The sequence below is a fragment of the Aotus nancymaae genome, unplaced genomic scaffold (assembly GCF_030222135.1).
Source record: "Aotus nancymaae isolate 86718 unplaced genomic scaffold, 86718_ANA_hifiasm-v0.15.2.pri h1tg000028l, whole genome shotgun sequence".
NCBI lineage: Eukaryota > Metazoa > Chordata > Mammalia > Primates > Aotidae > Aotus > Aotus nancymaae.
In genome coordinates, this window is record NW_026988441.1 from 41,153,837 (window position 1) to 41,181,345 (window position 27,509).

Here is a 27,509-nt window from a genome sequence, read left to right on the forward strand (position 1 = left end):
CTCGCCCTCCTCCCTCTTTCTTCGGGCAGCCTCCCCCCCCCGCACTTCAGCGCCCCCCAACTCGCCGTCTCCACATCCGCAAGCTCCGGTGGCGCTGGGGGGCTTCTCGGATCGGCAGGATGTACCCCCAGGGAAGGCACCCGGTGAGTGGGGGGGCTGCGGGGAGGGGGCACCCCCGGGGACTCACACCCTGACGTCCCCCCCCCACATCCCCCCCCAGACCCCGCTCCAGTCCGGCCAGCCCTTCAAGTTCTCGATCTTGGAGATCTGCGACCGCATCAAAGAAGAATTCCAGTTTCTCCAGGCTCAGTACCACAGGTGAGGGGGCGCCCCAGGGCCCGCCGGGGTGGGGGGGCGGGGCCTCCGCGGAGGGGCGCGGGAAAGGCCTCCAGGTGGGAGCGCAGGTGCAGAGGGGTTTGGGGACAGTCAGAGCTGGGGCACTGGGAGCCCGGGAAGGGGCGGGGAGGGACCGGGACAGGAGGTGGGGAGTGGGGAGATGAGCCCCTCACTTTGGAAGCCGGCCCACACGCGGCGGGTGGGAGCCCCTTGCCCTCTCTCTCCTTCCCAGCCTCAAGCTAGAATGTGAGAAGCTGGCCAGCGAGAAGACGGAAATGCAGAGACATTATGTGATGGTGAGGGCGCTCAGGGTGCCAGCCGCGGGGAGACGCGGGCAGGGCTTTGAGTCGCGGTGGACTCTGGGGTAGGTCCCGGCCCCACTCCCAGCCTCGTCTTCCCTGTCTGTCCATTGGGCTGATTGGGATTTCACGATCGCTTTCTCGGAGGGTCCTCCCAGCTCTGAGAACAGTGAGACAGGGAGGACCCCTCACTCGATTGGGCATTTCTGTGGGGCCAGGACCTCTGGTCACTTCTACCTGCCCCTCCTCTCTGGGGAGAGTAGAGGGGGCCCTTCCAGGCAGAGCCCCAGCTTCCTCCTCTGGGACCCCATGGAGCTGGGGGGCTCTGCGGTCCTGCTGTGATTCCTGCAGCCTGTGGGGCTCTTGGAAGACCCTGGCATCACCTGTTTCCAGGAGGGCACCCATTTCCACCGCAGACGTTCTCACTTGGTTTTTCCTTTGCAGTATTATGAGATGTCCTATGGGCTCAACATTGAAATGCATAAGCAGGTAACTGGGTTGGGGTTAGGCGTGTTCAGGAGGGAGGATGGGTGGTCTGGAAGCCATGGGAGGGACCCAGTGTGGGCAGCCGGGGCCAGAGCACACCTAGGGAACAGGGGTCTCATCCCGAAATCCCTGCAGAGGTCACAGAGGGCCCATCTGGGACCAGGAGGACAGATTTCAGCCTCCTGAAAGGGAAATGAGTCTCAACTTCTGAAGACAATGTCTTGCAGTTGGAGCCGTCTAGCAGAGAGGCAGGCAGCGGGCAGGGGCCACCAGGCATCCCCATCAAGGAGGGCATGTGGCAGAGGCAGGCAGCGAGGCCAGGGAGGCTGTGGAGGTGACTTCTGTCCCAGGAGGGGGCTGGATGGCCACTCTTAGAGGTCCCTTTCAGCCCAGAGAGTCTGAAGTTTTGAGATGGACCCCAGGTTCTGTTGCTGTTTTGAAGCCTATGAGATTGCTCTCCGTGGGATTGGCTGGAAGGTTCCAAGATTGTTCTCCAGGCCGTGAATTTGATGCTGTGTTTCAGACTGTGACCCCACTATTCCAAGAGAGACCTCAAAACTCTGTGGCTGTCTTCACGGCTTTGAAATTGACCCCAGTGCCATGAGGTTCTGAGCCTCTTCCTAAGCTTCTTGGTGTGATCTATGGTTCTGAGATTGACCTCAAGATTCAAAGATAGAACTCAAGGTTCTGAGATTGACCAGATTTCTGAGATTGACCTCAAGGTCCTGAGATTGACCTCAAGGTCCTGAGATTGACCTCAGAATTGTAAGATAGACCTCAAGATTCTAACATTGACCTCAAGGTTCTGATATTGACTTCAAATTTCTGAGATTAATCTCAGGGTTCTGAGAGTGACCTCAAGGTCCTCAGACCTCAAGGTTCTGAGATTGATCGCAAGGTTCTGAGAGTGACCTGAAAGTCCTGAGATAGACCTCCAGATTCTGAGATTGTCCTATATATGTGCAGATGTGTGTTAAAAGGTCCTGAGGCTGTTCCTGAACTTACGATCTCCAGGTTCCAAGACAGATCCAAAGATTCTAAAATTGACTTCAGTGGTCCATTCTTCACCCTGAGATCCTGAGACTGACCAGTGGTTTCTTAAGGAATAGGAGGGGTCCCAAGCTTCTGAGCTTTGCCTTAGATTCTATCAGGATATTAGATCCAATGAGTAGAGCTTTGTACTGGGACTTGCTGGTGGCTGGGAAGGAGAAGGGGGTGGGCTGGGAGTGTGGGGACCCTGGGGGTGCCCACCTGGCATGCTTTCCTGCGTCTGTGGGGGCTCTGGTCGGTTCTGATGTGCACGGGAGGGGGCCTGTCTGCTGAAGCATGGCGTGGTCCCATGGGTACACGAAACGGACCCTCTTATGGGGTGCCAGACACCCTGGGATCCCGGTTCCACTCTCTTGGTGGGAAGAGGAGACACAGACCCCGCCAGGCACACAGCACAGCTGTAACTCAGGCAGAGGCAAAGCCCTAGGCCTTTGTATACCCGCCGCCTTCCCCACCCGCACGCCCTCTCTCCTACTTAGTCTCTTTGGGGCACCTGGGCCCAGACGCTCTCCAGGTGAAACCCTTCTCTTGAGTGTGGAGCGCTGAGATCTCCACCTGGAGGCATCCCCAGCGGGTAGACAAGCCCCGGAAAGCGGATGAGGCTTCCGGAGAGGGGCCTTGCTTGGGAGGGGCATGGGGCCAGCCAGCGCTGGAATCTGGGACTCCAGGCGGAGGCCCCTTCCCTTTGTTTCTGCTGACCCCGGAGCCTCTGAGTGTCTGTGTCTGAGTTGGGTGTCTGTGCGGCTGCCTCCTGCAAATCCCTGGTGGGTGTGCATCTGGCAGGTGTGTGTCTGTGACTCGTAGGACCTCAGTCAGCCTCAGCCTGGGTCTTCCCGGCTCCAGGCCACCCCGGGCCTCGCTCAGCTGAGCAAACAGCCTGGCGGGGCTCTGAATCCTGCCTCGGCCCATGCCTAGCTGGCCCGAGTTCCCTCCGTGCACCTGCGGACGCCGCCTCCCTAACCCTTGAGCCTCGAAAATGCTCCTGGGTGTCCAGAGCCGGGTTGCAAGTGTCCACCCCGCTCCAAGCTTCCTCTCCTTCCTTCCTGCCAGGCGGAGATTGTGAAGCGCCTGAGTGGTATCTGTGCTCAAATTATCCCCTTCCTGACCCAGGAGGTGAGCGGGCCTGGGGGTGGGGGGAGGAGGGGAAGGAGGCTGGAAGAAGATGGGAGGGGGTCGGTCTGGGAGAGGACGCCCCAGGCGCTGATTGTGCGGTAACCTGCAGCCCAGATAGAGACTGTTTCTTACTGCAGTAGTCCCCAGCCCTGAGGCCAGACACCCAGCTGGGGCACGGGCTGCAGGGATGGAGGGAGGTGTTGGCCGAGGGTGAGGACTGAGGGCTTTTTTCCTCCTTGATTGGAAGCTAGGCGGAGAGCTGACCCCCTGAAGCCCTGCAGGTTGGCTGCCCGGGTCTGAATCCTAGCTGTGTGGCCTCCGGCGGGACACCCCCCTGTCTGGTTTTTGTTTTATTTTGAGACAGAGCCTCGGTCTGTCACCTAGCTTGAGTGCAGTGGGGCGGTCTTGGCTCACTGCAACCTCCACCTCCTGAGTTCCAACAATTCTTCTGCCTCAGCCTCCCGAGTAGCTGGGACCACAGGTGTACACCACCGTGCCCGGCTAATTTTTGTATTTTTAGTAGAGTCGGGGTTTCACCATGTTGGCCAGGATGGTCTTGAACTCCTCACCTCAGGTGATCCACTGTGCCCGGCCAGCTTTGTATTTTTAGTAGAGACAGGGTTTCACCATATTGGCCAGATGGGTCTCGAACTCCTGACCTCAGGTGATCCACCTGCCTCGGCCTCCCAAAGTGCTGGAATTACAGGTGTGAGCCACTGTGCCTGGACAACTTCTCTGTTTTTTGTTTTTTGTTTTTTTTTCAGTAGCTTAGATGTGAGGTTGAGATGAGCTCATACGTGCAGGGTGCTGAAGATGATGCACGCGCTCAGTCAGCACCCGACGGACGTGAACCCTGCCGTCCTGCTAGGAGAAATCACGCAGAGGGACAAACACTGGGTGATCCACTCCCAGGAGGTCCCGGGGTCAGGCTCACTGAGACAGAAAGTACAATGGGGGGGGGGGTGACGGGCTGGAGAGGGGACAGGGAGTGAGTGTTTCTTGGAGAGAGAAATTCTGTTTGGGAAGATGGGACCGTTTCGGAGATGATGCTGGTGAGGGCTGCACAACCGTGTGTGTGTGTGTGTGTGTGTGTGTGCACGTGCACGCGCGTGTGCACATGCTTAACGCTGCTGAGCTGTGCACTTAAAAACGGTTAAAATGGCCTGTAACCCGCAGCACTTTGGGAGGCTGAGGCGAGTGGATCACCAGAGGTCAGGAATTTTGAGTCCAGCCCGTCAAATATGGGGACACCCTATCTCGACTAAAAATTTTTTTAAAAATTAGCCAGGCATGGTGGTGTGTGCCTGTAGCCCCAGCCAATGGGGAGGCTGAGGCAGGAGAATTGCTTGAATTGGGCGCCGGGAAGAGGTTGCACTGAGCCAAGATTTGAACCATTGTATTCCAGCCTGGGTGACAGAGCAAGACTCCATCTAAAAAAAAAAAAAAAGTTTAGGTAAAAGCACTGTTGAAAGGGATGAGTAAAGGCACACATTTTCAGAAATTAGCAAACTGCAGCTCTAGGGCCAACTCTGGCCCTCCAATTGTTTCTGTAAATAAAGCTTTATTGGCACACAGCCACGCCCACTCATGTACATACCATTTCCAGCAGCTTTCCCACTGCAGTAACAGAGTTTCATAGTTGCAACAGAGACCTCTGACCTGCAGAAGGAAAACATTTTCACTCTCTGGCCCTTTCTAGAAAGTCTTCCACCCCGTTCTACACACACCCACACACAGGTGCACCACCATGGGAGCTCTGTATCAGCATCCTGATACCTCCTTGGTGGGAGCAGCCCAAATGCCTGTCCTCAGGAGCGCATATACACAAGCTGCCTCGCGGTGCCTACAGTGGGATACGCTACCCTTCGGGAGTGCGTATACACAAGCTGCCTCGTGGTGCCTACAGTGGGATACGCTACCGTTCCGCTGTCCCACACCGGAGTCACCAGCCCCATGTGGTTGTTTTCACTTAGGTTAACTAGTAATATTTAAATCTATTAACTTATTTTTTGCCTTTAATTTTTTTTTTTTTTTTTTTTTTTTACAAAAACTAACAAGGCGGGGTGGCAGGTGCCTGTAATCCAGCTACTTGGGAGGCTGAGACAGGAGAATAGCTTGAACCATGGTGGTGGAGGTTAGAGTGAGCTGAAATCGTGCTGCTGCACTCCAGCCTGGGGGACAGAGTGAGACTCCAGCTTAAGGGAAAAAAAATTATATATATATATATAGAGAGAGAGAGAGAGAGAGAGAAAGAGAGATAGACAGACACACACACGCACACACACACGCACACACGGGGATCTCACCATGTTGCCCATTCTGGTCTCAAACTCCTGGACTCACGCAATCCTCCCACTCTGGGGTCCTAAAGTACTGGGGTCAAAGGCGTGAGCCACCTCACGTGGCCTTAAATCTATTAATTTTATATATGGCTTCTCTGTGGAACAGCAAATATAGAACATTTTCATTTTTTCTTTCTTTTTTTTTTTTTTTTTTTGAGATGGAGTCTCGCTGTTGCCCAGGCTGGAGTGCAGTGGCGCAATCCTGGCTCACCGCAACCTCTGCCTCCCGGGTTCAAGTGATTCTCCTGTGTCAGCCTCCAGAGTAGCTGGGACTACAGGCACCCAGTGCCACGCCCAGCTAATTTTTTTTTTTTTTTAAAGTAGAGACGGGGTTTCACCATGTTGGCCAGGCTGGTCTCGAACTCCTGACCTCAAGTGATCCACCCGCCTCAGTCACTCAAAGTGCTGGGATTACAGGCGTGAGCCACGGCGCCCGGCCCAGATAGAACATTTTTTCACGGCAGAGCCCCGCAGCTCTGAAAGCTGAACACGCTGCCACCCGCCACCCACCACCTCAGGGATGGAGCTTAAAATGTTAACGCTGAGAGAGGCCAGACGCCAAAGAGAACACAGAGAATGAGCCCACAACAACGTTCAAAATGGACAAATCCAAGCAGGTTTAGGAAGGCAATCGTGGGAGGCAGAATTATACAGACAAACAAAGAAATGATTGTCACGAAGGTGGAGAAGGGGGACGGGAGGGTGTTGTGATGGCAAGGAGTGGAGGGGGCTCCTGGAGTCTGGTATTTGCTGTTCCTTAGCCTAGGAGGAGGGTCCACGGTGCTGGTTTATCACAGTGGTTTACTCCTGGGGGCAGTTTTACCACCAGGAGACATCTGTGTTTGTGACAACTGGGGGGTGCCCCTGGCGTGGAGCGAGTGGAGGTCAGGGACGCTGCTCAGCCCCCTGCAGGGACGGCACTGCCCCAGAGAACGATCCAGCTGCAAATGTCTTCAGTGCCCAGAAGGAGAGACTAATTTGTAATTCTTCTTTTTCTTTTTTTTTTTTTAATGGAGTCTTGCCGTGTCACCCAGGCTGGAGTGCAGTGGTGCAGTCTTGGCTCACTGCAACCTCCGGATTCAAACAGTTCTCCTGCCTCAGCCTCCTGAGTAGCTGGGACTAGAGGCACGCACCACCACACCCGGCTCATTTTTGTATTTTTAGTAGCAACGGGGTTTCACCATGTGAGCCAGGCTGGTCTCGAGCTCCTGACCTCGTGATCCGCCCGCCCCGGCCTCCCGAAGTGCTGGGATTGCAGGCTGAGCCACCGCGCCCGGCCTCATTTATAATTATTATAACTGCACTTAGGTTTTGTTTATGTCTCTGTGTGCTTGTTTATTTCAAAATTCTGAAAGGAAAGAGAGAGAATCGGGGAAAAAGATAAAATTCCAAAAGGAAAGAGAGAGAGTGAGGAGGGAAAAATATAAAAGAGAAAAGGGCCGGGCGCAGTGACTCAAACCTGTAATCCCAGCAGTTTGGGAGGCCCAGGTGGGCAAATCACGAGATCAGGAGTTCGAGGCCAGCCTGGCCAACGTGGTGAAATCTTCGTCTCTAATAAAAAATACAAAAAATTAACGGGGTGTGGTGGCATGCGCCTGTAGTCCCAGCTACTCGGGAGACTGACGCAGGAGGATTGCTTGAACCCGGGAGGCGGAGGTTGTAGTGAGCTGAGATCACGCCACTGCACTCCAGCCTGGGTAATGGAGGGAGACTCTGTCTTAAAAAAAAAAAAAAAAGGAAAAATGAGAAGTACTAGGGCAAAGATGAGAGGGTGGTGGGGAGAGGTCAGGACTCCGAAGGACACGGCTAGGGTGGGTAGGGGCTCAGTGTACCCTCCTCCTGGTCCCCCCCCGCCCCAGCATCAGCAGCAGGTGCTCCAGGCTGTAGAGCGCGCCAAGCAGGTCACCGTGGGGGAGCTGAACAGCCTCATCGGGGTGAGTCTCTGCAGCCTCTGCCCTGCCACGGGGAGATGCCCACCCCCAGGTCCCTGGCCCCCACCCAGGAGGTGTTAAAGCTGAAGGTGGTGGGTGGGCCCGGGCTCCGGCCATCGTGGGAACCCCAGGGGCACACGCTGTGCTTGGTTTCCGTCCCAGTGTCCACCTCTTGGGCCAGAGACCACAGGGTTCCCGCCACCCCCTGACCCCCGCCCCCCGCCCCAGCCCATCCTCCCTCCTTTCTAGCAGCAGCAGCTCCAGCCGCTGTCCCACCACGCCCCTCCTGTGCCCCTCACCCCCCGCCCAGCCGGGCTGGTGGGCAGCAGTGCCACGGGGTTGCTCGCCCTGTCCGGAGCCCTGGCCCAGGCTCAGCTGGCCGCGGCTGTCAAGGAGGATCGTGCGGGCGCGGAGGCTGAGGGGTCCAGAGGTGAGTGGGCAGCGCGGGGTGTGTCCTTGGCGGGGGCCGGGACTAGGGAGGAGGACGGGCAGGCCAGGCACCAAACCCGTCAGCGTGAGGGGGTGAGGTGGCTCAAGCCTGTCATCCCAGCACTTTGGGAGGGCGAGGCGGGAGGATCACTTGAGCCCAGGAGTTCATGACTAGCCTGGGCGACAGAGACCCCATCTCTACAAAAAATTTAAAAATTAGCTCTGTGTGGTGGTGTACACCTGTATTCCCAAATACTCGGGAGGCTGAGGTGAGAGGATTGCTTGAGCCCGGGAGGTTGAGGCTGCAGTGAGCTGTGATGGGGCCACTGTACCCCAGCCCGGGCCACAGAGCAAGATCCCATCTCTTGTTTTCCTTTTTAGTTTTTTTATTATACTTTAAGTGATGGGGTACGTGTGCACAGCATACAGGTTTGTTACGTAGGTACACACGTGTCACGGGGGTTTGCTGCATCCACCCCCTGTCATCTGTATTAGGTGTTTCTCCTAATGCTATCCCTCTCCTTGCCCCCCACCCCCCGACAGGCCCTGGTGTGTGATGTTCCCCTCCCTGTGTCCATGTGTTCTCGTTGTCCAGCTCCCACTTATGAGTGAGAACATGCAGTGTTTGGATTTCTGTTCCTGTATTAGTTTGCTGAGAATGATGGTTTCCGTCTTCATCCATGTCCCTGCAAAGGACGTGAACTCATCCTTTTTTATGGCTGCATACTATTCCACTGTGTCTATGTGCCACATTTTCTTTATCCAGTCTGTCATTGATGGGCATTGGGGTTGGTCCCAGGTCTTTGCTATTGTGAACAGTGCTGCAGTAAACATAGGTGTGCATGTGTCTTTATAATAAAATGATTTCTAGTCCTTAGGGATTGCTGGGCCAAGTGGTGTTTCTAGTTTTAGATCCTTGAGGAATCGTGACACTGTCTTCCACAGTGGTTGAACTAAAGTACACTCCCACCAACAGTGTAAAAGCGTTCCTGTTTCTCCACATCCTCTCCAGCGTCTGTTGCCTAAGACCCCATCTCTTAAAGTTTGAGAGGAATAATGAGAGTGGCCGCAAGGCCCTGGGTTCAACTTTACCCCCAGTGGGCTGTGTGTCTTAGGGAAGTCACTACCCCTCTCTGGGCCTTGATCTAAGTGCAGGGGAGGGATAATCCGCCACTTGGAAGGGTATTAGAAGGATAGGGAGACTCTGAGCGGGGCGGTGCGGAGGGGCTGTATAAACGACACAAATGCCTCATTCTTTCTCCTCTCTCTTTCATTCCCAATCCGCCAGTGGAGAGAGCCCGGAGCAGGGTGAGTGAGTGGCACCCCGGGACTCCCTTTGTATTCTCCGGGGACCGACACTAGTTCTGAGCTGATGGGGGCGCCAGAATGAGACCTCGCCTGGGTGTGGTGGCTCACGCCTGTGATCCCAGCGCTTTGGTAGGCAGAGGTGGGAGAATCATTTGGGGCCAGGAGTTTGAGACCAGCCTGAGCAACATGGCAAAACTTCGTCTCTACAGAAAAATACTAAAATGTAGCTGGCTGTGGTGGTCCATGGCTGTGGTTTCAGCTACTCGGGAGGCTGAGGTGGGATGATCACTTGAGCACAGAAGCCCAAGGCTGCAGGGAGCTGAGATCGGGCCACTGCACTCCAGCCTGGATGACAGAGCGAGAACCCATCTCAAAAAAAAAAAAAAAAAAAAAAAGGAAAAAACAGGCCAGCCAGGTGCGGTGTCTCACGCCTGTAATCCCAGCACTTTGGGAGGCCGAGGAGGGCGAATCACCTGAGGTCAGGAGTTTGAGACCAGCCTGACCAACATGGAGAAACCCCATCTCTACTAAAAAATACAAAAAATTAGCCAGGTGTGGTGGCACGTGCCTGTAATCCCAGCTACTCGGGAGGCTGAGACAGGAGAATCACTTGAACCCAGGAGGTGGAGTTTACAGTGAGCTGAGATCGCGACACTGCATTCCAGCCTGGGTGACAGAGTGTGACTCCGTCTCAGAGAAAACAAAACCTTAGCACTGAGCATTTCCCAGATGGGAAGCTTGAGGTGCAGACCCTAATAACAGTGGGGGACCCTCAGTCTCAGCTGGTTCACAGTGCAGGGCCCTGACCCTTTCTCCCTGTGGCCCCTGTCTCTTTGCAGAGTGCATCTCCCTCGCCCCCCGAGAGTCTGGTGGAGGAGGAGCGGCTGAGTGGCCCCAGTAGTGGTGGGAAGCAGAGAGCCGATGAGAAGGAGCTGTCAGGACCTTATGTGAGTAGGGGCAGTGCAGGAATGGGGTGGGCACGCATGACCCGGGCCAGCTGGGGCCCTCGGAGCCTTCCAGAGCCCAACTCTGCCATGATTCTCTCACTCTAGAGCCTTCCATAGCTCCCTATTACTCAGAGTACTGGCCAGTCAGAAGAGATCCCATAGTGCAAGGCTTAACTCTAGTTTCTTGACGTCTCTGCAGCCTCTGGTCCATACAGCCGTTTTCCCGCCCTGTTGCTGCTAGTCCAGCTGTTTTCTCTCCCTAGAACACCCTTGTTTCAGAAACCAGTTTTTCCATCAGGACACAAAGTGCTACCTCCTACAGGAAGCCTTCTCTGACCACCTCCTAGAGACTGGGACCTCCTCTCTTTGCCAAACAGCTGCACACCTGTCGTTTCAAAGTCTAGTGTCCCCGGGGCCAGGCCAAATGTGGGGAATGGGGCTGTGGCCAGCTGGGGAGCACTTGTCCCACCTACGGGGGCAGGTGCAATCTGGTCTCAGGAGACTGGCTGGCTCAGTGCGGGCCTATAGTGCTGTTTCTCAGAGAAGCCTTTCTTTTTGGCAGTGAACTGATTGATTGACTGAGGCAGAGTCTTGTTCTGTTGCCTAGTCTGGAGTGCAGTGGTGCGATCTCGGCTCACTGCAGCCTCTGCCTTCCAAGTTCAAGCGATCCTTCTGCCTCAGCCTCCCGAGTAGCTGGTGCTACACGTGTGCACCACCATAGCCGGCTAAGTTTTGTATTTTTACTGGAGATGAGGTTTCACCGTGTTGGCCAGGCTGGTCTCAAACTCCTGACCTCCTGTGATCCACCCGCCTTGGCTTCCCAGCGTGCTGGGATCACAGGCATGAGCCACTGCGGCTGGACGCAACTAATTTTCATTTAAAGAAGAAAACCAGGTATGGGAGGGGAGTCTAGGAGGACCCACCCACTGGGCGGATTTTGTCTTCCAGGCTGCAGCCTTTTTTCCTTCCTTTGGTTTCCAGCCCAACATGTCAGCAGTGCCCCGTCCCACCCCGCCCCCTGCCGTGGTACCCAGGATAGTGTTTTCTACATCAGTGAATGGAACTGGGGCTTGGTCTTTCTTCCAAGGCAATGGGGAGCCATAGAGGGTTGCAGAGCAGAGCCGGGAAAGGTCTTAGGAAAATCTGTCTGGGGTCAGCTTGGAGGGTTGCCTGGAGGGGGAACTGGGAGGAGATGAGGTCTCTGTTAGGGCTGTGGGGGAGTGGGTGGAGGTTGGCAGAGAGATCGGTGAGACCCACATGCTGAGAGACTGTTTGGCTTTTTGGGTCGAGATTGAGGAAGGAGGTAAGGATGATTCCGGTCTCTGGTTCTCTCCCCATTATACAGAGGGGTAAACCGAGGCCTGAGAGGGCTGGGAGTCACACAGGGCACTCGTGCAGTCTTTATCCTTCAAAGTCCTTCCCCACGAAGTGTCCGCCTGCTCCCCTCACCCACGTCCTTCCCGGATCCCGGATCTTGGCACGTGCAGCCTTCCCTTCTGCTCTGAGCAAACGGGCGCAGTGGCCTGAGAATCCCAGTCGTGCCCCGGGCTGCCTTCCCCAGCTCCTGGGGAGCAGATAGGGGTCTCGGAGTCAGAGGCATGACCACAGTCATTTGGTGCCAGGAGTTTGAGACCAGCCTGAGCAACATGGCAAAACCTTGTCTCTACAGGAAAATAAAAAATTTAGCTGGATGTGGTGGTACATGGCTGTGGTTTCAGCTACTCGGGAGGCTGAGGTGGGAGGATCACTTGAGCACAGAAGGCCGCAGGGAGGTGAGATCGGGCCATTGCACTCCAGGCCGGGTGACAGAGTGAGACCCTGTCTCAAAAAAAAAAAAAACAGTCCCGCCGGCCGCGGTGGCTCACACCTGTAATCCCAGCACTTTGGGAGGCCCTGGTGGGCGGATCACCTGAGGTCAGGAGTTCGACACTAGCCTGACCAACATGGAGAAGCCCCATCTCTACTAAAAATACAAAAATACAGGCGGCAGGCACCTGTAATCCCAGCTACTCGGGAGGCTGAGGCAGGAGAATCGCTTGAACCCAGGAGGCGGAGGTTGCAGTGAGCTGAGATCGCGCCATTGCACTCCAGCCTGGGTGACAGGCTGGTCACCCACGATGAGCTCTCTTCCCCCATCTGCCCCGCCAGGAAAGCGATGAAGACAAGAGTGACTACAACCTGGTGGTGGACGAGGTGAGTGCCAGCGGTCCAGCCTCCTCCCCCACGCTGGGCACAGAGTAAGCGAGGGTCATCTGGAATGGGAGGACACAGAGGTGGTGAGGATCCTGGTTCTCCTCTCCGTGGGGTGGCTGGGATGGGGACAGCATGGGGCCAGGAAGAGTCGGGGACTCTGGGACACCTCTGGCCAGCCTCCTCTCCATTGCACAGGGCGTGGCTTCAAGCCCTGGCTCACTGAGTGGTTTGAGGGGAGTGGCACCCCCTTCCCTGGCCTCACTTTTCTCATCTGTTCAATGAGAAAATAAAACCAGGCCGGGCGCGGTGGCTCACGCCTGTAATCCCAGTACTTGGGGAGGCCGAGGCAGGCGGATCACCTGAGGTCGGATGTTTGAGACCAGCCTGTCCAACGTGGAGAAACCCCGCCTTTACAGAAAGTACAAAATTAGCTGGGCGTGGTGGTGGATGCCTGTAATCCCAGCTACTCGGGAGGCCGAGGCAGGAGAATCACTTTAACCCGGGAGGCGGAGGTCACGGTGAGCTGGGATCGTGCTGCTGCACTCCAGCCTGGGCAAGGAGAGCAAAACTCCGTCTCAAAAAGAAATAAAAGAAAACCAAGTTCTTATATAGCCCTTGCTGTGGGTGCTTATGGAGTAAGACACATCATTAAACCCATTTTACAGGCCAGGTGTGGTGACTCACACCCGTATTCCCAGTACTTTGGGAGGCTGAGGCAGATGGATCACTTGAGGTCAGGAGTTTGAAACCAGCCTGACCAACATGGTGAAACCCTGTCTCTACTAAAAATATAAAAAATTAGCTGGATGTGCTCGCTTGAACCCAAGAGGCAGAGGTTGCAGTGAGCCACTGTACTCCAGCCTGGGTTTCGTAATCTTCTCATAGTGGGTCATGAGTACCCAGTCTGGAAGCTGGAGCGGGGGAGTTTGGAGGAGGACAGAGAGGGACTCTTCTTCCCCTCTCATTTCAACTCCACTCAATGTCACCTCCTCGAACCCAGGACCAACCCTCAGAGCCCCCCAGCCCGGCTACCACCCCCTGTGGAAAGGCACCCATCTGTGTTCCTGCCCGTCGGGACCTGGTGGATAGTCCGGCCTCTTTGGCCTCAAGCCTCGGCTCACCGCTCCCCAGAGCCAAGGAGCTCATCCTGGTAAGGAGGAGGGAGGGCCTTGAAACTCACTTTATTCATCCTGGGGGCCTTGAAACAGATGCTATCTCATGACACAGAGAGCAATGATGAGAAATCAGCTGGGCTGGGGTTGTCTACCCTCTCCTTGTTTTTTTTTTTTTTTTTTTTTTTTAACCTGCTTGGACTGACTTTCTTGAACCTCAGTGAGTATTAAAAGGCAACTTTGTAAAGAAGCTTTGTAGATACATTTTAAAAGGCAGTTCACCACCTTACATGGAAAGCAGGTCTCTCTCTGGCAATCAATAGGAAATCCTATGGAAATAAACACAGTGAAAGCCCAGCCATAGAATGGGCAGCTGGCTAGGCTGGACCCAGGCCTGCATGTGCTTTGCCCTTCCAGAGGCGTTTAGAGACGCACCGGCCCCAAGCCGAGATGCCATCCCTGGAAGGAGAGATAATTAATATAGAAACAACTCTCCAGTTGGATCTCCTGGAGTTTGATGCCAGGCACGTGAGCCATCTAAAAGCACCCCAGGGCATTCGAAATTCAGCTCCTTTTGCAGCTACCCCCACCCCAAATCTTCCCCAGCTCCTCCTCCCCCGGCACTTACCAGGGGAGAGTATGTCGGTTTCGAGGCCTCCCCTCCCGGTTTCAAGGCCTCCCCTCCTGGCAGGTTACCATGGCAACCACCAGAGGTTGGGGCTCCCATTCCATCTTAAGTGCCCTCTTCTCACTGCGGGAAAACCTCACAAGGGGATGGGGCGGCTCTGTTGTATCGGAGAAGCCACCGTTGTCCCCTCCAGTCTTTTGCGGGTGCTGGAGCCGTGCGGCTGTCACGGTTTGTGCGATGGCGTCGTGGGAAGCAGAGACCCACGAGACACAAGGATGGGAAGTTTCTTGGAAGGCAGGGGAGGTGATGACATGAAGCGAGATAACAGAGCCTGCTGGTCCAGCTGCTGCCTTCATCAGAACTCCCCTTGGGGAGGGACAGCTCTGGGTGACACCTCCCTGTCGGGGTGGGGGGAACAAGGAGGATTGTGCTGTGTACCGGGAGCTCTTCCTGCCGCTGTGGGGTCTGCCTCTCCGGGAGCCCCTCCCGGGGTTTCTAATTCCTTGCCCTTCAAGAATCTCAACAGGGGCCGGGGGCGGTGGTTCATGCCTGTCATCCCAGCGCTTTGAGAGGCCAAGGCAGGACGAGAACTCGAGAGCGAGACTTGGAGACCAGCCTGGGTAACATAGTGAGACCTTGTCTCTATGAAAAATTTAAAAAGTTAGCTGGGCGTGGAGGCGTGCGCCTGCAGTGCCAGCTACTTGGGAGGCTGAGTCAGGAGGATCACTTGAGCGAGGGAGGTCGAGGCTGCAGTGAGCTGTGATCGTGACATTTTTGAGAGCAAGACTCCGTCTTAAAAAAAAATCTCGGCTGGGCGCGGTGGCTCATGCCTGTCATCCCAGCACTTTGGGAGGCTGAGGCGGGCGGATCACGAGGTCAGGAGATCGAGACCATGGTGAAACCGCGTCTCTACTAAAAAATAAAAAAATTAGCTGGGTGTGGTGGTGCGTGCCTGTGGTCCCAGCTACCCGGGAGGCTGAGGCAGGAGAATTGCTCGAACCCTGGAGGCGGAAGTTGCAGTGAGCCCAGATCGCACCATTGCACTCCAGCCTGGCACCTGGCAATAGAGCGAGACTCTGTCTCAAAAAAAAAAAAAAAAAAAAAAAACCCTCAAATCTTAACAACCTATAACTTTGTAACTTTGCTGCCTTCTTTCTTTTTTTTGAGACAGAGTCTCGCTCTGTTGCCAGGCTGGAGTGCAATGGCGCGATCTTGGCTCACTGCAACCTGTGCCTCCCGGGTTCAAGCAATTCTCCTGCCTCAGTCTCCCGAGTAGCTGGGACTACAGGCACGCACTACCGCGCCTGGCTAATTTTTTGTATTTTAGTAGAGACGGTTTCACCTCGTTGGCCAGGATGGTCTTGATCTCCTGACCTCGTGATCTGCCCGCCTTGGCCTCCCAAAGTGCTGGGATGACAAGCATGAGCCACCACGCCCGGCCCTCTTTATTTTTTTGAGGCGGAGTTTCGCTCTTGTTGCCCAGGCTGGAGTGTGATGGTGCGATCTCAGCTCACCACAACCTCTGCCTCCTGGGTTCAAGCGATTCTCCTCTCTCAACCCAGCTGGGATTACAGGCACGCACCACCACGCCCGGCTAATTTTGTCATTTTAGTAGAGATGGGGTTTCACCACGTTGGCCAGGCTGGTCTCAAACTCCCGACCACAGGTGATCTGCCCACCTCGACCTCCCAAAGTTCTGGGATGACAGGCGTGAGCCGCCGCGCCCGGCCTTCGATGTCTTCTTGGAGGCGCCACTGCTGTGATCCCCGCCCCCCGCGTGATGTGTCCGTGTTGGGGCTCCACCAAGCAGCGTCCCCCCCTACCCACCCCACCCCATTCCTCACGGGTATTCACACTGCATTTCTTCCATGCACGCACGTTCTTACGGTGGAGGTGTGAGTTGGCTCGCTGCAGCGTGCACACGTGTGCACCCCCATGGGCAGACGCTGCCTGCTCATCCTGCTCAGGTGCCCAGTTAGCCTTCTGGTGCGTATGGACTCACACTTCCCCCTGGTTCAGTCAGTCGGCGTTGGGATCCTCACTGGGGCTCGTTTCCCTGGTGTGAGAGTACCTGCAGGGCTGTCCGTGAGCGCTGGGCTGCCCTGGTGTACCTGCTCCCTTCCCATAGACAGTTGTGGTGTTTTTTGTTTTTTATTTTAAAGACGGGTTTTCACCATGTTGATCAGGCTGGTCTTGAACTCCCGACCTCAGGTGATCCGCCTGCCTTGGCCTCCAAAGTGGGTTAGATTACAGGCGTGAGCGACCATGCCTGGCCCAGTTTTGGTTTTTTTTTTTTTGGAGAGGGAGTCTCCCTCTGTCACCAGGCTGGAATGCAGTGGCACCATCTCCGCTCACTGCAACCTCCGCCTCCCAGGTTCAAGCGATTCTCCTGCCTCAGCCTTCTGAGTAGCTGGGATTACAGGCACCTGCCACCATGCCCAGCCAGTTTTTATATTTTTAATAGAGAAGGGGTTTCGCCATGTTGGCCAGGCTGGTCTCGAACTCCTGGCTTCAGGTGATCTAGCTGCCTTGGCCTCTCAAAGTGCTGGGATTACAGGCGTGAGCCCCGCAACTTGCCCCTCCAGTTTCTGATCAGATTACTGGGCCACAAGTCACCAGGTGCTGTTCAGTCCTGCCCTTTGTCTGCAGAATGACCTTCCCGCCAGCACTCCTGCCTCCAAGTCCTGTGACTCCTCCCCACCCCAGGACGCGTCCACCCCCGGGCCCAGCTCGGCCAGTCACCTCTGCCAGCTCGCTGCCAAGCCAGCGCCTTCCACGGACGGCATCGGTGAGCACCTTGCCTGTTGGTGCCTGTCCGGGGCAGGCCTCGTCTCTGGGGACAGCTAATAAAAGGGGCTGGCGAGGCAGGAGGCTGGGATTCCAGGCTTGGCCTTCATGACCTTGGTCCCTTCGTGACTTCAGGTTAGACACTGCCTCCCACTGGGTGGTTCCTCATTGTCCCAGCTTGACCGGTAGGGAAACTGAGGCCTGGAGAGTGGAAGTGACTCGGTTGGGGGTTTCAGCCTAGTGCACTGAAAAGACAGCTTCGGGGTCAGACAGGCTTGGGTTTCAGAATAGGCCTGGGTATTCAGCAGCTGGGTGACCTTAGGCAGGTGACCCAGCCTCTCCGAGCCTCAGTTTCCCCATCAGTAAGCTGGGGAATGACAGTGCTCATCTTTTCTGCCTTACGACCAGGCCCTGTGCTGGTTCTGGGGTCCCCAAAAGAAGTTAGCCTTGAATCCCACCCCTAAGGAACTCCCGAGTGGCAAGGGACGAGACCCAGACCCCAGCACTCACAGGCCTGTATAATCAGGGCTGGTACAGAAGGAGGAGCCCAAGATGGGCAAGGCTGGAGGTTGGCAATGGGGAGGCTCAAGGATGTTTCTGAGATGTGAATGGACATTGGGCCTGGGTTTTGAAGGATGGGTAGGAGTTTGTCAATTAAAAGAAAGAGAAAGTTGTGTCCACCAGAGGAACGGAATGTGCAGAGGTCTGGAGGTGTCCCAGGCTGTGGCCCACATGGGACCAGAGCGTGGAAACTCTGGATGAAAGGCCAGGGAGCTCCCAAGGCAGTGGGAGGCGGGATCTGAGTCTGGGGTGTCTGAAGATGTGTCCCCGACTCTTCCCTCTCAGCCCTGAGGAGCCCCCTGACTCTGTCCAGTCCCTTCACCACGTCGTTCAGCCTGGGCTCCCACAGCACCCTCAACGGAGACCTCTCCGTGCCCAGCTCCTACGTCAGCCTCCACCTGTCCCCGCAGGTCAGCAGCTCTGTGGTATACGGACGCTCCCCCATGGTGAGTCCTTGGGTTGGGGGTACAGGAGGTGTCAGCAGGGCCCAGGGGCTGGGGGCTGGGAGGAGAAACCAATTATACGAGGAAAGACAAGGGGGTGCAGAAAGGGAAGGGAGGCCTGGCTCAGCAAGCGTGCACGGGAAGATGATTTGGGGGTCTCAGTGGTCCCACAAGCTTAATACAAAGCAGGACTTGTGACTGTGGAAAAAAGCAGTGGTGATTAAGCTGCATGAAAAGGAGCAGTAGTGCTTGGCTTTGGGATGCTGTATACAGAAACAGGTATTGGACCAGATTTGTCCCGGGGGGCTGCAGTTTGCAGACTCCTGTTCTAGAGCCAGTCTGGGCATTCGATGGAGAACTCTTCAGGATCCTTGGAACCCTGGAGTTCTAGGATTTCCTGGACAGAGATGTTGGGGTCAGTTAGGGGCGGTGCCCTCAGAAACCTCAGCCCTCCCACCTGGAGCGTGACAGGCAGAGGCTAAGGCAATTCTGCTTCCTTGGTAGGGGCTGATAAATGGGGGCATGGCAGGTGGGCGTGGGACAGCACAGAGGTGGGTTGGAGTCAGAGTCACCTGCCTCACTGACACCCCCTCTGGCATTCTGACAGATGGCATTTGAGTCTCACCCGCATCTCCGAGGGTCATCCGTCTCTTCCTCGCTACCCAGCATCCCCGGGGGAAAGCCGTGAGTACCAGGGTGGGGCTCCCTGCCTGGGAACCCGGGCCAGCCCCCCACCTCCTCTGAGGTCTTACCCTGTATGGCTGGGGTCTCCCTGCTCCCCTTCTAGAAAGTCTCTTGTGTGGGCCGGGCGCCATGGCTCAATCCCAACACTTGAGGAGGCCGAGGTGGGCAGATCATTTGAGGTCAGGAGTTCAAGAGCAGCCTGATTAACACTGTGAAACCCTGGCTCTGCTAAAAATACAAAAAGTTCGCCATGTGTGGTGGCCCATGCCTGTAATCCCAGCTACTTTGGAGGCTGAGGCACGAGAATCACTTGAACCTGGGAAGTGGAGGTTGCAGTGAGCCCAGATAGTGCCACTGCACTCCAGCCTGCGTGACAGAGACTCCATCTCAAACAAAAATGCATCAGGCCGGACTTGCTGGCTCATGCTTGTAATCCTAGCACTTTGGGAGGCCTGGGCGGGCGAATCACTAGAGGTCAGGGGTTCAAAACCAGCCTGGCCAAAACGGTGAAACCCTGTCTCTACTAAAAATACATAAAACTTAGGCACAGTGGTGCATGCCTGTAATCCCAGCTACTCAGGAGGCTGAGGCAGGAGAATAACTGGAACCCAGGAGGCAGAGGTTGTAGTGAGCCGAGCTTGTGCCACTGTACTCCAGCCTGGGCGATAGAGCGAGACTCCCTCTCGAAAAAACAAAAACAAAACAAAAAGTAAAAATAAAGAATACATCATCGAGTGCCAGGCAGAACGAAGGCGTCTCCCTGCCCTCCCAGGTGGGGGTGCGGAGGGCTGGTCCCAGGGCTGGGTCATGCCCAGGCTTTCTCTCCAGGGCCTACTCCTTCCACGTGTCTGCAGACGGGCAGATGCAGCCCGTGCCTTTCCCCTCGGACGCACTGGTGGGCGCGGGCATCCCGCGGCACGCCCGGCAGCTGCACACGCTGGCACACGGCGAGGTGGTCTGCGCGGTCACCATCAGCGGCTCCACGCAGCACGTGTACACGGGTGGCAAGGGCTGTGTGAAGGTGTGGGACGTGGGCCAGCCTGGGGCCAAGACGCCCGTGGCCCAACTCGACTGCCTGGTGAGGGCAGGGTGGGACAGTGGGCGGGACTCACGGGTGACGGGTGGAGCTTATATTCGAATGGAGCGGTGTTTGCAGGCCGGCCGTGGGTGGGGTTACAGGTGAAGGGTGGAGCTTGTAGTCACATGGGGACAGGCCACAGTGGTGGGGCTCATTGACCAATCAGGATAGGGTTTGTAGGCCAACCATGGGTGGGGCTTACAGGTGAAGGGTGGAGCTTATGGTCAGATGGGGCGGGGCTTGCAGGCCAAAGTGGTGGGGCTCATTGGCCAATCAGGATAGGGTTTACAGGCCAACCATGGGTGGGGTTTACAGGTGAAGGACGGAGCTTATGGTCAGGTGGGGCGGGGCTTGCAGGCCAAAGTGGTGGGACTCATTGGCCAGTCAGGGTTGGGCTTGCAAGACAACCAGGATAGGGTTTGCAGGCCAACCATGGGTGGGGCTTATAGATGAAGGGCGGAGCTTATAGTCAGATGGGGCGGGGCTCACCAGTCAATCAGGGTAGGGCTTGCAGGCCAACCATGGGTGGGGTTTACAGGTGGAGGGTGGAGCTTGTCAAATGGGGCGGGGTTTGCAGGCCAAAGGAATGGGGCTCACTGGCCAATCAGGATAAGGTTTGCAGGCCTACCATGGGCAGGGATTGTAGGTGAATAACGGAGCTCACAGTGTAATGGAACAGTGTGTGTGGGCCAAAGGGGCAGGGCTTGCTGGCCCCTCAGGGTAGGGATGGCAGGCTAATCAGGATGAGGGTACCTTGGGCTCCAGAGACCCCCACATTAAGCCAGGCTCCTAGAGACCTCACCTGGGACCAACCCCCAGCCTGATTCTCTTCCTGCCCCAGAACCGAGACAACTACATTCGCTCCTGCAAGTTGCTGCCGGATGGCCGGAGTCTGATCGTGGGCGGTGAGGCCAGCACCTTGTCCATTTGGGACCTGGCAGCGCCCACCCCCCGTATCAAGGCCGAGCTGACCTCCTCGGCCCCAGCCTGCTACGCCCTGGCCGTCAGCCCCGACGCCAAGGTTTGCTTCTCCTGCTGCAGCGATGGCAACATTGTGGTCTGGGACCTGCAGAACCAGACGATGGTCAGGTGCGCTGGGACCTCGGGCAAGCCCCGGCCGCTCTCGGTGCAGTGGGGTGGAGGACTGACCTGGGAGGTTGCTGGGGCCGCTCGAATTCCAGGACGGACGCCTGGGCCCTTCTTCCTCCAGGCAGTTCCAGGGCCACACGGACGGCGCCAGCTGCATTGACATTTCTGATTATGGCACTCGGCTCTGGACAGGGGGCCTGGACAACACGGTGCGCTGCTGGGACCTGCGGGAGGGCCGCCAGCTGCAGCAGCACGACTTCAGCTCTCAGGTGCTGTTCGGTGCTGGTGGGAGGGGGATGGAAGCTCCAGGAATCCGTGTCCCTTCCTCTCCTTGTGGGGGGCCACTTCCAGAGGCGGGACAGGACTAACATCTGCTGTGCCGTCCATCTTGTCATCCATACACATCCACAGACGTAGGGGAACCCAAAAGAGCTGATTTATATGAAGCTGTGGGGCCACTGAGACCTTCAGATCATCTTCTCCACTTGCCTTTGTTCAGCCATACCCTTATGTCTCTTTCCTTGTGTAGCTCGGTTCTTTTCTCAGCCTTTAATTTCTGGATCCCACTGGGAGTGCCAGACACACACTTCCCATTGAGGACTCACCATGGGGGAGTTATTGGCCAGGGGAACAGAGTGGAGGTTGATGTAGGAGGAGCTGGGCATGGATAGGTCGCCATTGAAGGTGGAGCCTAAGCTGAAGGACATGGTGAATGGGCCGGACAGAGCTGGGGGCTCCTCAGGGCTGAGCAAAGAGAGTGAATCTTCAGGCACCGTGGCTGCAGATTCTGCCTCTCACTGCTTTGGGGGCAGGGTATGAGCTCCTGTTCTGTCATTCAGGATTTCCATGCACTGGTCTCACGCACACCGTACTCTGGGATGGCTCTGAGACCTCTGCACATTTGTTCCCTGTGGCTGAAATGCCTTTGTCTTGTTTCTGTAATTGGCAAACTCCTATTCATCCCTCAAGACCCATCTGGTTTGCTCCTCCTCCTTGAAACCTAAGAGGAACTAACTCCTAACTCCCAAGTTCTTCTTGTTTTTGTTTTTGAGACAGGTGCAGTGGCACGATCTCAGCTTATTGCCATCTCCATGTCCCAGGTGCAAATGATTCTTGTGCCTCAGCCACCTGAGTAGCTGGGACTACAAGCACGCACCATCATGCCCAGCTCATTTTTGTGTTTTTTTTTGATAGACATCAGGTTTCATTATGTTGTCCAGGCTGGTCTTGGACTCCTGGCCTCAAGTAATCCACCCACCTCGGCCTCCCAGTGTGGGAATTACAGGCGTGAGCCATCGCTCCCGCCCTCCCAAGCTCTGTATGTCCAGCCTGGTCTTCTCTTTCATTTGATGATTTCTGGGGTTTTTTTGTTGTTTCTGAGACAGAGTCTTGCTCTGCCTCCAAGATGGGAGTGCAGTGACACAATCTTGGCTCACTGCAACCTCCGCCTCACGGGTTCAAGTGATTCTCCTGCCTCAGCCTCCGGAGTAGCTGGGATTATAGGCACCCGTCAGCACACCCAGCTAACTTTTGTATTTTCAGTAGAGATAGGGTTTCACCATGTTGGCCAGGATGGTCTTGAACTCCTGACCTCATGATCCACTCACCTTGTCCTCCCAAAGTGCTGGGATTACAGGCATGAACCACTGCACCTGGCCTCATTTGATGATTTCTTTAATAGGGAAATCAGGAGTAGAGGTGGACGTAGCTCTCCATGCCTTGTCCCCGAAGCTTAGGTGGGCTAAATACGTTTCTAGGGAGCCCTTGGTGAATACCTCCTGGCTCACTGGGTGCCTCCCACCGCGTGTTTACAAAGGAGCACTTCTGGATGGCCAGGAAAGGACATTTGAAGCCCCCCAGGCTTCTCTGCTGTAATGGGTGGTTATTTCCACAGGTGTGTTATGTATTAGTGAGACTCCACGAGGTTTAGGGTGGAACAGGACCCGATTCCTATGTGTGCCTAAAATGCGGTGGCTACAGAAGGATGAGGACCCTGAATCCTTTTAGAATCAAACCCAAAAGCAGTATTGCAAATGGGGAATGCTCCAGGCCAGGCTCAGTGGCTGACACCTGTAATCTTAGCACTATGGGAGGCTGCGGCTGGAGGATCACTTGAGCCTAGGAGATTGAGATTAGCCCGGGAAACATAGCAGGACCTTGTTCCTACTTAAAAATAAGACACAGTGGCATGCACCTGTGATTCCAGCTACTTGGGAGGCTTGAGCCTGGAGGAGGCTGAGGCTGCAGTGGGTAATGAATGCAGCACTGCACTCCAGCTTGGGCAGCAGAGCAAGACCCTGTCGCAAAAAAAAAAAAAAAAAAAGGGCGGGGGGGAATATTCCAGACTCAGAGTGAGAAGTCCTGGCTCCGAGGCCTGGTCTTTTTTTTTCTGAGACCAAGTCTTGCTCTGTCGCCCAGGCTAGAGTGCAATGGTGTGATCTCAGCTCACTGTAACCTCCACCTCCCGGGTTCACGCGATTCTCCTGCCTCAGCCTCTGGAGTAGCTGAGAGGACAGGTGAACGCCACCACGCCCAGCTCATTTTTGGATTTTTAGTAGAGACAGAGTTTCGCCATGTTCGCCAGGCTGGTCACGAACTCCTGACCTCAGATGATTTGCTTGCCTGAGCCTCCCAAAGTGTTGGGATTACAGACATGAGCCACTGCGCCCAGCTGAGTCCTCCTCTTTCGTAGCCTTGCTGTGTGACCTTGAGGGGACACTGCCTCGGCTTCCACCATCTGCTTAAGGGGAATGATTGTCCTTGCATGCTCGTTCCCTCCTCTGTCCCTCCTCTCTCCCCCCTCCCTCCTCCCTCTGCTGTTGTGCGCTCAGAGCAGATAATGGATGTGTGGCCCTAGGGTTCTGTGTAATTCTGATTAATATTAATGATTCGACATGCACTTGTCTGCTGTGTTCTCAGTCCTGGGCCAGCTGCCTTTCTCCGTGGGGAGCCGAAGAGGGAGAAGGTTGGACTGCACCCCCACCCCCTGCTGGTGCTGGGCACCCCCCAATATCCAAAGGGGCTTATAAACCAGAGATGATGGCTCACAGCTATAATCCCAGCACTTTGGGAGGCGGAGACGGCAGATCGCTTGAGGTCAGGAGTTCCAGACCAGCCTGGCCAAGGTGGCGAAAGCCCATCTATACTAAAAATATAAAAATTAGCTGGGCATGCATGGCAGGCACCTGTAATCCCAGCTACTTGCGAGGCTGAGGCAGGAGAATCACCTGAACCTGGGAGACGGAGGCTGCAGGGAGCTGAGATCGTGGCATTGCACTCCAGCCTGGGTGACACAGTGAGACTGTCTAAAAAATTATCCAGATGCGGTGGTGCATGCCTGTAGTCTCGGCAGGAGGCTGAGGCAGGAGGATCACTTGAGCTGTGGGAAGGGAGGCTGCAGTAAGCCATGACTGCGCCACTGCACTCCAGCCTGGGTGGCGGAGAGAGACACCGTCTCAACACAAAACGAAGGGGGGCTTGTGACCCCATCTCTTCCCTCTTTACCCCCAGATTTTCTCCCTGGGCCACTGCCCTAACCAGGACTGGCTGGCAGTCGGAATGGAGAGTAGCAACGTGGAGATCCTGCACGTCCGCAAGCCGGAGAAATACCAGCTGCATCTCCACGAGAGCTGCGTCCTGTCCCTCAAGTTCGCCTCCTGTGGTATGTCTACTGGGGTGGAGTGGCACGTCCCCAAACTCCAACAAAACCCAGGGTGCCTATGCAGTCTGAATCTTAGATAAATAACAAATAATGTTATTTATGCACTAAAATTTTATTTATATATTCAGATTTATAGACTCAAAAGCAAATCATTAGTATAAGTATATCCCAAATGGTGGGTGGGCTATACTTATACTAAAAACCAACTAATGAGATATTTGGGATATACCAGATGGGGTTTCTCCTTGTTGGTCAGGTTGATCTCGAACTCTTGACCTCAGGTGATCTGCTCACCTCAGCTTCCCAAGGTGCTGGGATTACCAGCACGAGCCACTGCGCCTGCCCAAGACCCTTTTGGTGGTGGGAGGAATAAGGAACAGGAGGGGCCACACCCAGCCTGCCCCGCCTCCCCCGGCAGCCCTGGACTCTCTTCAGTACCCCGTCTTTGAACTGCGCTGCTCTCCCTCCCCAGGACGGTGGTTTGTGAGCACAGGGAAGGACAATCTGCTCAACGCCTGGAGGACGCCGTACGGGGCCAGCATTTTCCAGGTACTCAGTGGGCTGGAGCCCCCACCCGGGCAGGGCCTTGTGCTCAGGTATGCCAGGGTCAGACAAAGAGATTGCCCCTGTCCACATCCCCTGGGCCCACCCGCCAGCCACCCTGACCCCTCCTCAGGGTCCTGAAGACTCCCCGCTGCCCACGTACTAAAGCAGAGGTTGGAATTTCAGCCCGAGGGCCTCATGACTTCCTGTGGTCTATTGGTTTTTTTTTTTTTCTGAGACAGTCTGGCTCTGTCACCCAGGCCCGAGCGCACTGGCCTGATCTTGGCTCACTGCCACCTCTGCCTCCTTTGTTCAAGCAATTCTCCTGCCTCAGCCTCCAGAGTAGCTGGGATTACAAGTGCCCACCACCACGCCCAGCTAATTTTTTTGTAGTTTTAGTAGAGTCGGAGTTTCACCATGTTGGCCAGGATGGTCTCAAACTCCTGACCTCAGGTGATCCTCCCACCTCAGCCTCCCAAAGTGCTGAGATTACAGGCATGAGCCGCCACTGCACCCAGCAGTGCCTGGCTTTTTTTTTTTTTTTTTTTAATACCAAGTCTTGCTCTGTCACCCAGGCTGAATTAGAGTGGTGTGATCTCGGCTCACGGCAACCTCCACCTCCCGGGTTCAAGCCATTCTCCTGCCTCAGCCTCCTGCGTAACTGGGACTACAGGCACATGCCACCACACCTGGCTAATTTTTGTATTTTTAGTAGAGACGTGGTTTCACCATGTGGGCCAGGCTGGTCTCTAACTCCCAACCTCAAGCGAGGTTTAAAGGGTTGTAAGAAAAAACATCCCAGAATATGTAACATAGACTTTAGGCAAAGACCGAAATATTTACTCATCCGGCCCTTCGTGAAGTTTGCAGACCCCTGGTCTAGGCCACTGCCTTGCCCGTCTGCTCTGCTGTGTGACATCACGCCTGGTACACACACGCTCTGAGCTTAGAAAGGGCGGCTCTTCAGTCCCCTCTCTCGGTATCGAGGGCGTGGAGGCTCTGCTCTGCCCAAGGGACTCAGCTCCAAAGCACCTGTGTCTAGAAAAGGGATGGCGCGGTGGCTCACACCTGTCTTCTCAGCACTTTGAGAGGCCGAGGCGGGTGGGTCCCTTGAGGTCAAGAGTTTGAGACCAGCCTGACCACCAAGGCAAAACCCCTTCTCTACTAAAAATTTAAAAAATTGGCCGGGCGCGGTGGCTCATGGCTGTAATCCCAGCACTTTGGGAGGCCAAGGCGGGTGGATCACCAGGGTCAGGAGATCAACACCATCTTTGCCAACATGGTGAAACTCCATCTCTGCTAAAATTAGCCGGGGATGGTGGCGTGCCTGTAGTCCCAGCTACTCAGGAGGTTGAGGCAGGGGAATCGCTTAGACCTGGGCGGTGGACGATGGTGTGAGCCGAGATCGTGCCACTGCACTACAGTCTGGGCAACAGAGCAAGACTCTGTCTCAAAAAGAAATAGTAATAATGAAATAGAAATAAATAAATTAGCCAGGCGTAATGGCACCCACCTGTAGTCACAGCTACTCAGGAGGCTGAGGCACGAGGATCCCTTGAACGTGGGAGGAGGAGGTTGCAGTGAGCCGACATCCTGTTACTGCACTCCTGCAGCCTGGGTGAGAGATCAAAACTCCATCTCAAAAAAAAAAAAAAAAGAAAATGAGTCACTCAGTAGCAGAGTCCCGCTCTCCCATTCCCGACTCTGCCCCCACGTTGCCCACACCCACATCTATGGGGACCATGCCTCACCCTGCCTTTTCTCTCTCCCCCTTCCCTTGGCAGTCTAAGGAATCGTCCTCCGTCCTGAGCTGTGACATCTCCAGGAATAACAAATACATCGTGACAGGATCGGGAGACAAGAAGGCCACCGTGTACGAGGTGGTCTACTGAGACCCCCCACGTTCCTGCACCCCAAGTCCGGACTCCTGGGGGAAGCAGCTCCAGGACAGGCACCCAGCAGGCGTCTCCCCGCCCTGCCTGTGAGCCGTCAGTACCATCTGCTCTCTGGCCAGTGGGTTCACCCCTGCTGCAGGTGGGGGCCGCTGGGCAGGGGGCCTTGGGGGAAATAAATGTATTTATCACATCCGCATTTCTCCCTTGTGTTGGGGAACTAGGGATCACTGCTTCTCATGGCCACTGGTGCTGGGAGGAGGCCGGTTCCTGGTGATGGGATCGTACGTAATGAGAATTCATTCCGCAGGATATTCAGAGGTGCCTGCATGTCGTGTGAAAGCCCTCTCCTTCGAGACAGACGGGTTGGGTTGGGCGGGGTGGCTGAGATGCTGATGTGTGACACGCAGCCCTCGTGGCTCAGCTTTACCACATTTGTTTCTTGCTCCTGCCCGCAGTGTACAGGGCTGTACTCCAGCTCATCACTCAGGCCTCCAGGTGGAGATTTTTTTTTTTTTTTTTGAGATGGAGTCTCACTCCATTGCCCAGGCTGGAACGTAACGGTGCCATCTCACCTCACTCAACCTCTGCCTCCTG

General features: G+C 55.5%; 1 protein-coding gene across 2 annotated transcripts; it reads left to right on the top strand.

The window, feature by feature from the left end:
• On the top strand, positions 1-27,105 carry TLE2 (TLE family member 2, transcriptional corepressor). 2 transcript variants are annotated; one of them, XM_064382112.1, is made up of 20 exons: positions 1-143; positions 221-318; positions 569-632; positions 1,080-1,124; positions 3,222-3,284; positions 7,486-7,560; positions 7,807-7,987; positions 9,275-9,294; positions 10,134-10,241; positions 12,390-12,434; positions 13,435-13,584; positions 16,824-16,962; positions 17,808-17,968; positions 18,573-18,649; positions 19,478-19,727; positions 20,569-20,816; positions 20,938-21,085; positions 24,327-24,477; positions 24,950-25,026; positions 26,805-27,105. In XM_064382112.1, exons 1-20 carry the CDS (start codon positions 120-122, stop codon positions 26,910-26,912), a joined length of 2,232 nt encoding a protein of 743 aa, XP_064238182.1. In that variant the 5' UTR covers positions 1-119; the 3' UTR covers positions 26,913-27,105. The 2 variants fall into 2 exon arrangements, with proteins under 2 accessions (XP_064238182.1, XP_064238183.1); XM_064382113.1 differs by having other exon boundaries at positions 7,810-7,987.
• The last annotated feature ends 404 nt before the right edge of the window (positions 27,106-27,509 follow it).